General features: G+C 45.0%; 1 protein-coding gene across 3 annotated transcripts in view; it reads right to left on the reverse strand.

Moving 5' to 3' along the window:
- CDK19 (cyclin dependent kinase 19) overlaps positions 1 to 7,139 on the reverse strand; it is a 133,567-nt gene extending 126,428 nt beyond the window's left edge. Inside the window, exon 1 of one of the 3 annotated variants that reach the window (XM_064508884.1) lies at positions 6,865 to 7,139. Coding sequence is in view for 1 of the 3 variants with exons in the window: in XM_064508882.1 (XP_064364952.1) it covers positions 6,865 to 6,992 (128 nt within the window). In the remaining 2 variants the exon portion in view is untranslated. The remainder of the gene's footprint in view (positions 1 to 6,864) is intronic. The other 2 variants (XM_064508882.1, XM_064508883.1) reach the window with 2 other exon arrangements.
- Positions 7,140 to 9,859: the final 2,720 nt, after the last annotated feature.

The following is a 9,859-nucleotide window of genomic DNA, read 5'->3' on the forward strand; positions in this document are numbered from 1 at the left end:
ACACTAAATTTCTACAGCACATAGTTTCTATGAGAAGTATTGAACTCCTGACCTCGCGCCTGCTCTGCCTTACTTTGCCCCTTCTACCAAGAGGGGTGCAGAGAGGAATCTCTTCCCCCTCAAGCTCTGGCCTCTTTTTCCTGCAGCATTATTGGAAAACTTAACTTCCCCACCTTGTAACAGGAAACTTCTTATCCTCTTCATCTCTTCCAAAAGCAAACACTAAATCTTGAAAGTTTTTCCTTCTTAGCTTATTATAGGCTAACTTACACAGCAAGTCTGCAAGCTGGGCAATTTTTTTTCTTCCCTCCTAAACGCAACCTCTTCTGCTTCTCATCACCCACACTCATCTCACTTCTTCCTCAGTCTCCTACCACCACCACAATACATTTGTGTTTGTCATGGGAGAAAATGAAACACCAGCTTAATGCAAGTTGTACCCTGAAAGGCCATGGGCTGCGCAACCCATCTCTACGCTTGGCTTCAGAGAAAGTAAAAGCAGCACCAAATAGCTAGTGGAGAGACCATACGCAAGAGCCTGTGGGAAGCAGTAAAAAAAAAAAAAAAAAATCACTCATCAGCACTTTGCCTTCCTGGGCAGGAAGCAGAGCTGCAGTATAGTTGCACTACCAGCTCGCACTGGGGCACAATTACGAAATACTTCGATCCCTTCCTAATTTAGCTGATTTTAATCAGAATGCATCACGGACTTCTCACACATATTAAAAGCACTCAGTACTAACTAACTAACAAGTATTTTTAGGATTTGCATGTAAACCTACTTATTTAGGTTTACCTAGCTATTGAGAGTTTATGGTGATAGCTTTAAGCCATTCTACCTTCCCCAAGAGAAAAAGTTTCATTAAGGGGAGGAAAAAAGAAAGAAGTTGATGACAATATACAGTGAGAAATAAAATACAGCTTTTCACATAGGATCATGGGTAGAGATTTTGCTGCACAGAAGGTAATTGTTCAGGACCAAACATAATGCTTTCTGAATTAGGTCAATACTTTTGCGCTTTAGCCTGCCACCAGATTATTTGAGCAAACAGCAACTACAACTGAGAACTCAATTTTTTTAAATCCAAGACAAACAATGTCAACAGAGAATGAGATTTAAATAAACAACATATTTTAGACTGAAATATGTTACAAGTATGTACTTGTATTGGTACATAACACTGCAGCTTTGCATTCAAGAGTATAATCTTAGCCACATCAATGAACTGCCTTTCTAAGAGCAAATGTAACTGCAGTATACACACCTACAGTACACAGACTTGTTTCCCTGTGATTTTACGCACAACTTTATGCAAGTTGATTTGCAACATTAGTCAACTCCAATGCAAGTTTAGTTTCCTCACATACATGTGCTACGTTACCTGAGAAATTTCAATCATGAATAACAACATGGGAAGAACTGTACCAAACTATTGCTATACTAGTATATTTGTTATTTAACACAAAAAATAGCTTACCTGTGCCTGTCCTATACATACAGTTTCTACCACCATAGAGATTTCAATCATAAACACGACTAGATACAACCTCTGAACAACACAGCTACACTGTACTAGCAGAAGAAATCCCAACCGCAGCAAGCCTCACCAGTAGAAAGCCTGTTTTCCCAATACAGCTGTGCCTCACAGCATTCTATTTTTCCCTTTATCATTATCCTTTATCAGTATTTCTCACTTGTGCTTTAAACAAGTAACATTCATTAAAAAAAAAGAAAAACACTAACAGAAAGTTAGTGTAACTACAACACCCAAACTGGCACTCTTAGGTTAGATCATACACTTGCTTGAGCTATGCGTTTCCCCATCTTTTCTTTCCTATGCCCTTTTCCTAGCTTTCACTCAACTTTTGTGGACTGACAGACTGCAAGCGCTTTGGACCAGTGTTCAGAATTTCACATGAACACTTTCGCTCACCAACATCACGCAGAGGAGGAAAACAGCCTACTCTTTAGTTACAAGCTTACAGTTCTCATAAATTGCAGTGGGGAGAGAAGGGGGAAGAAATCAATTTCATTTACCTTTTCCTCCTCCTATGCCTGTACCTTACAATGATATTTATGAACTTGTACCACTGTTCCCCCATTTCCAAAAGGAAATTCCATATTTAGCAGTTAAGGCAAAGCCAGTTCTAGCCTTAATGTCTGGTTTGAAAGTTACAGATACACTGTTAACAACCATGTCATCTGACAGTTACAAGTAGTGATTTTCCTTAAAAAAAAAAAAAAAAAAAAAAAAAAAAGAGTGATTATATTGGCATTATAAATCTATGCTATTCATTCAGCTCATACGATGTATTAATCAATCAGTGATTCTAATGCTGCAGTAAAGTACAGGGCAATGCTCAAACTCTTTATACTTGCCAAAGTATAGATGGCAGGATGGCCTAGAGAAGCAGCACTAGCTACCGAACAGCATGCAAGCCTGGGAGCTGCTAAGAGGAACACTCCTGGCCCTTCTGCTACGGCCCTTCCATGACCATGGAAGTCCATCACTGTCACTCCTTCTGTAACAAGACCAATACACCCACCAGCTTTTTAAAAGCTGTTTTGAAACACATCTGGGTTAAAAATACTAAGTACATGGTTATTTAGAGAAAAATATATATATAAAAATACACACACAGACAGAGTTTGTAACTTTATTTTAATAACCTCTGTTGTCCAAACCCAGGTAGTGAGCCAAAGAGAAATAACATAGCCATAGAGTAGTGTGAAAGAAAGCAGACAGCTCAGTTATGTTTGCTTAAAGGTAAGCAGAAACAGCAATAACTAGAAAGCTTTTATTCACACGAAGAGGTCAGGACCAGCCTCAGCTTTTACAAGTCTTATATCTGCACTTGGTGTTACAGAACAAAGAACAGAATGGCCCGTTTCCTACCCGACTTGGGAATCCCATTATTCCCTGCCTGCTCCTGACTAATCAGGAGCGGCATCTTTTCGGCATGCTGACTTGTCCAAACATCCTCCTACAGGTAAGCAGACACACACACAGGTGAAGGAACAGAAATACTCACTGGTGGCCTGAACTGATAGATTGATCTCTCCTGAAGAGAGAAAGGAAATAATTCAGGCACATACAACAGAAAACAGAGATTCCAGCCCTCACTTCATCCTGAAAATTGCCTCCCATCGCCCCGATAAAGAGGTATGAAGTCAACCAACTAACCACAGTGTTGTGGCATGAACTGCGATCAAAGAAACAGCAAGGAGCATAATGAGGAGAGGTGAGACATGAAACTAATCACATTTTCCTAATCGTGACTAGGAAAATTGCATACTTTGATTTATTGGACAAAGGTGAACAAGCCTCCAAAAAAAGTTAGTCAACAAGATGTTTTGAGGCAAAATGTACACAGAAAAATTGTAACAGATTTTCCAGCTACATAAAGAACTAAAAACCTACTATTGACAACTAAATTGCAACCATAAGGTTTATCTCTTTATCGCTATTTCCCCCCCCCCCAGCCTTTGGTCCAGTTTTTGTGTACACTGAAATAAAACACCAGACAGTTTATATAAAAACCTATCTCTATAGTCTAGAAGGGCTAGAAAATATTAATAAAAGATTTCCAAACCCAGGTGCCTAACTTAGTTAAACGTATAAGGAGGGTAATACTTCTAGACCTTATCAGACCACACAAACACTACCAAAGTAAACGGGAACTGCAGGTGCTCAACATCTTTAAAAATATGCTCATTCAGTAAATGCAAGTGTCGGACTAGCATTGTTCAAACCTGACTGTCTATTTAAAAAAAAAAAAAGGGAAAAAAAAGCCTTTGAAAACTTAACTTTCACAGAAATCAATCAGCTCACTAGAAACATGCCCAAATGATATTCCACTCAAGGCTGAAAAAGCCAAACTGAGTTGTTACTATGTCTGGAAACTGCTTTTATGCCCAAGCCATTCACTGAGATCTAAGCAATGCAACCACTTTCTTTACAAGCATTTTATCGAACAGCTTGCCAAGCTCCATATAAACACATTTTACTATTTCATGAAGTTTATATGCCAAGTTTTTGAAACATGAAGTGACAAGCTCTCAGTGGAAATTCTGCAGAGCTACAAGGTTCTTACTGCCCTCAGCCTCCTGAGACTGTAAATTGACTATAAGAAGCAAGTAGCCAGAATCTTTTTAGTTTATACAAGAATGCTTTGCAGATTTGAAATATTGAAACAGTCTCTATGATCTGCAAGAGAAGAGTCCCTTTACATGAGCCTCAAAATCCCTCAGTGATCACCACAATATAAATATGCATCACTGCTGGGTTTCCATTGCCAGCACTGGAAAACAGTTTCCCTCTGTCATTAAGGACCTGTCAGTTAAGAACTAATGCTGAAGATCCTCCTCCCTGTAGACTTATTTTAGCTGGCTTTTTTCATAAGGAAATCACTCCATTTTAGTGATTGAGATGATGAGATATTTTTCTAACTTGTTCACACTTTACATATCACAAAGTTCCTGAAGTTACACAAAAGTAACTGAGTTGAACTCACTGATGCCATAAGAAAAGAAAAACAAAAAAGTAAGATTAACCCACTTCCATGCTTCATGAAGTAAAACCTCTGAGGTACAGTATGTATTTGTGTCATCACATTATATTGCACTTCAATCTAATTGACTGCCTACTGAAACTTTTCACTACCTTTTATCAGCTAGCCTTCTTGCCGTTCAAGGTCTCCTTTAGGTTATCTCCAATTCTGACGCATTAGCTACCTTTTTTTGCTATGTTTACTTTTGTTTTGCTTCCCATTTGTATTTCTAGTATTATTATTAGATGGATTTTGAAGACATGTCCCTTATGGTACTTTCTAATATCAATGTTAGAAATCAATTCTGATTCAGAATCAATTCTGTCACCGGTGAAAGAAATGAAGCAGGTAAGTCAGAGACAGACATCAAACAATTTATTTTGTAACAGAGTAAGCTATCTATCTTTTTTATGCTGTTCTTACAAATAGTAATTGTACGATTACTGTAACAAAGAATAGCAGAAAACACTTTATCAGCATTTTGTGTGTTTTACAGTATAGTTTCCTCGCATATATCCTTATGTATAAATAAACTTAAAAAAAAGAAAACATGACTACTAAACCCACAAATATTATTAGGGGAGCTCAGAGGCAGCTGTAATACCCAGAAAGGTTTTAAAGTTTCTTTTTAAAGTTAACTGTCTTTATTATTCTTAAGATTGAAGAGCAAGCTGCAGTCAGACTCAGAGCTCAGATTTCTCAGTGTTCAGTCCTCCACCTGAATTAGCGTGCTACCTTTCAGTTATTCATCTCTTTGATACTACATCCTCTTAACTCAGAGCTTAAACTTTCAAGACACACATGAATGCAATTTACTCCTACCAAAACAATCCCTGGACTACACTATTAACCTAAAGCAGCATTAACTGCTCCCAGAACCTTAAAGAAAAAAAGTATGCTGTTTTTCCATATTCAGTCAATTCTTTTTCAAAGTTTCAATTGCCTGCATGGAAGACAACTGCTCTTCAGTTTTCTAGTAGAAAGATATAACCTCAGACTTACAAGTACATTTCTTAAAACTTTACAGTATGCTAAGAACGTTTCTATAAACGAAGCCTATGCACGTGCACTATTCATATACCACACTGAAATAGTGCTTAATGGCTCTTTTTAAGAGACAAGGGTCATATTGAGAACCAGCACCTGCACAGGCACCCTAGAGAAGCCTCGGAAGGACTGCTCTTCAGCGGCTGCACCTAGCAATCCTGAGCAACAATCCAAGTTATCCATCACTCTCCCAATGCACAGCACAGTGAAAATGGTATCCATGGGACGGCTATCCAGTCAGCTGTCTTCTCACTAGAAAAAACAAGCAAGACCTGCTTGGGCAGCACATGTGGGCTTGATGGCTAAGTGACCGCTCTGGATCCAGCCTGCAGCCAGGCAGGTAGAAGCACGGACAGGTGCGGTGCTTCCACACGGAAAAGGGGAGACATCTCCCACACATCCGCGCGGCCCAGTGCCAGGAGCTGCCCTTGCACAAAACGCAGCCTGCGAGAAACACCTGAACGGCACTGCAAAACCGAGGCCGCCCCAACACCAGGTTCACCTGGGTACTGGCAGCCAGGACACAGATGGAACGGTTCATGGGTTTTGCCCTGGCTCAGGCCAACGCATGCCTGCCTGAAGGAGGGAGCTGCGGTCTGGCGGGCTTTGCTCGGTTTTACAGCCCCTGCAAGTTCTTGCAATGGAGTAGCCAAAGGTGGACGCGGTCCTATAAAATGTGAAGTGGAGGACGAGAGACGCAGCATGAAGAAACAAATGAGATAATAAGGGTAGTGACACGCTGACACGCCACCCTCCAAGAGGTATGGCCATGCGCCGGGGGCCTTGGCGGGTGTGAAGCAGTGCAGACTGCCCGCATTTCACAACAGCCAGGCCCACTAAAAGCCAGGCAGCCTGGACAGGGGGGAAAAGAAAATTTAAAAAAAAAAAGAGAGCAGGGGGAAGAGCAGTAAGGCAGGCATGGGTCAGGTGGCCAGATCTGAGAGGTTGACTTTCCCTCCGTGGCAACGCCAGCGCTGCCCTGACACCGACAGCTCTCAGCACGCACAGACCTGGCACTGCCTGTAGTTTAAAAAATATATATATATATATATATATATATAAATACAAATATATATATATATATTAGGACTGCGAGCAGGCTCGGGACAGGTCTGTGCCCAGGCCCAGGGAGGGGAGGGGAGGGCAGGGCAGGGCAGGGCGCCTGCCGGGACCAGCGGCGGGGGGGGGGGGGGGGGGGGGGGGCCGGGCCCGCTGCCCGGAGTGGGGGGGCCGCAGCCGCCGCCCCGGGACCGGCGCGGCCCTTACCCGTCCTTGCGGCGGGCCTTGTAGACGTGCCCGTAGGTGCCTCTGCCCACTTTGCAGCCCTCGTACTCGAACAGATCCTCCACCCGCTCGCGCTCGGCCGCCAGCTTGGATTTGAACTCGTAGTCCATGTCTCGCCCATGGGCGGGGAGGGACGGGGAAGGGGGGAGGGGGAGACGCAGCGGCGGGCGGCCGGATCAGCACCCCCGGCACTTGCAGCCCCCTCCCGGCACCGCCATTTCCGGGGTTTTGGGGGGGGGGGGGCGGTTTGTTTTTGTTTTGGTTTGGGGCTTTTTGGCGGGGGGGAGGGGTTGCGCTCCGCCGCCACCCGCTTCAACTAGGCTCCTCGCGGCGCGGCGCGGCGCATGCCGGGAGTCGTAGTGCAGCTGCAGGCGCCGGCCCCGGCGCGCCGGGCGGGACGCGGCGGCGCCAGGACTACAGCTCCTAGCATGCTCCGCGCCGCCCCTTGGCCAGGCTGCGCCGGCGCACTACGACCCGCGGAGATGCAGAGCGTTTCAGCGGCCGCTGGGAACTTGCTGACTCTTCACATTGCTGGGCAGAGGCGGGAGCGGCGAGCACGGCCCGGCTCGGAGCCTCTCGCGGGGAGAGCGCACGCCCTGCCTGCCCGCGCCGCCGCCGCCGCCGCCGCCGCGCCTGGCAGCGCGGACAGGGCCGTGGGTCGCCAAAGAGCGCGGCGGCTTGTTTATCCCACAAGCTGCCACTCAAGGCCTGGTCCCGCCCTTCTGCTCGTTCCCGCTCCCTGATTGGCCGGCGTGGCCCCGCCCCAGCGACGGGCGGCAGCTCCCCAGCGGCGGCCCCGGGTGGCTGCGGCGGGGCGGGTCCAAGTGGTCGCCCCGCCTGGTGCTGGCGGGGGCGGTCCCGCTGCGCCGGGCCTGGCTGGGGGCTCTCTCGAGGGAGCCACCGAGCCCGGGGAAAGGCGAGGGGGAGCTGCTGCTCGCCTGAAGGGCGGCGGCGCGGCGCTGGGGGCGGCTGTTGGGCAGCGGGCGGCAGCCGCCGTTGGCCGCGGGCGCCGCCGGGGGCTCTCGGGTCCCGGCCCGGCCTCGCCAGCAGCATCGTCAGGCAACAGCGCGAGCGCCTCGTCCCTTTGCTGTGAGGGGTCACGCGTGGCTCCCCGTGGAGGGCGCGCTGTGGGGCTGCTTGCGGTTGATGGCGAATGAGGCTGACGCGTTCAGAGCTCAGTTAGGTTCACGGTGCCGTTTGTATTTGTGCAGTTCAGTGTTACTGCGAGTTCTCAGAAAACGGCTGGGTGTAGCCTGTCGTGGCTAAACAAGCTCTTTTTTTTTTATCATACTAAGAATCACAGGGACAGGTTGCAGCATCTGTGTGCAAATACTAACCCTCTCCTACTAATGACGATTTAGTATTACATATCCTCACTAAAAGGGTTTGCCCCTTCAGCCCTAAACATAGATTTTTAATATGGCACTACTTTGACATTCATGTTACATATTTTGAGTGCATGGGAATGTTTAGGCCTTTAAATGTTCTCTTCCAATACATTTTTCTCCTTCAGGGTTTTCCCTGTGAAAAAGACATTACTCCATGCAAGCTCATTTGCATTACAGAAGCACCATAGAGAACTAATCAAATATCAAGGTTATATCCTGCCCTACAAGCAAGTGATAAAACAGTCCCTGCCTTGTGTACTCAATGTATAACAAGCAGCATTGAGTGAATGCAATTAGAAAAAGGAAAGAGAATAAATGAAGGAGGCTGTACACGTAAGGAAACCATCTCGGTTCGCCACCTGCACAGCCAGCATTAGCTAGTTAGCTAAATGGAAAGTTCTTCCAATGCATAGCACACGTTGTATGGAGGGGTGGACTAGCTGATGAGAAGTTGCCATCACTGACAAAGCGAAGGGAGGAGTCAGCTGCACAGTAAGATACTATGTGTGATTACTAGTGCATAGCTAAGTCATGATGTCCTAACCAGAAGTTTATTTCTCAAACAGTGGCAGAAGGTATATAATCATTTCGAAGAGATTAGGTCTTTCAGAAGATGACAGATGATTTAACTTTCCCCTTGTGTCAGGTATCTAACAATCAGAATTCTCAAAAAACTTCATTATTCCTTTACCCAAGTAATGTCTTCCAGAGAACTACAGATACTTTTTTTCTGCAGTTGCAAATACAGATCTTTCTGAACAAGTCCTGGTCATGGGCTGGCAAATTTCCTAAACATCTTAGAGAGAGGACCATTTATCTTTCAGCATGAACATTAAAGACATTTGCCAAAAATAGAGCATTTAAATTTTTGCAAAGCTTTCAAGTCTTTAGTCACCTAGTAATCAAATCCAACACTGAGAAGGAAGGGACATCAACTTAAAAAGACAAGCACATCCACATCGAAGGTTATGTTACCTAGATGTAGTAATCTAGTCTTAAAGGTCACAAGGAATAAGGAATATCTTGCCTGTTGGTAATAATAAACTCTACAAAGTTCCTGTTGCTGTCTTTGACCAAAACAATGTAATTTTTGCTTTGCATTTTCATAACTGACACCTTTGCTTTTCTCCTCTGTCAGTTCTGCCGTGCAATGACAAGACTCTCTACTTCATTGTGAGTTCATCAGTGAAAGAGGGCAACCTACATGCACACCCAGTTACAGAAGCTCAGCTAGGCTGACATTTGTAAGTCAAGGCAGCTTAATTCTATACTAGCTTACACCCATACCCAGCTCCCAAGTGCTGCAAATAGCCACATTATCCTTTCTTCCATAAACTGATCATGCTTTGTCAGCAAACGTTTTGCCCCTTGCTGCTGCTGATAGGGAGGCTGTCCAATAGAAACCTCTCTAACAGGTGGAAGCCTTTTTTTTAATTTCCAGCCTACATTTCTTTGTGACCAGTCTGCATCTATCTTTTCTTCTTGTGCAAATATTGTCCTTAAGTAGCCTTTCTCTCTCTCCTGTGTGTATCCCCTGCCAAAAGTATTTATAGACAGCAATCTCATCCCCTCACAGCCTTTATTTTGCT

Source organism: Dromaius novaehollandiae, chromosome 3, assembly GCF_036370855.1.
Source record: "Dromaius novaehollandiae isolate bDroNov1 chromosome 3, bDroNov1.hap1, whole genome shotgun sequence".
NCBI classification, from domain to species: domain Eukaryota; kingdom Metazoa; phylum Chordata; class Aves; order Casuariiformes; family Dromaiidae; genus Dromaius; species Dromaius novaehollandiae.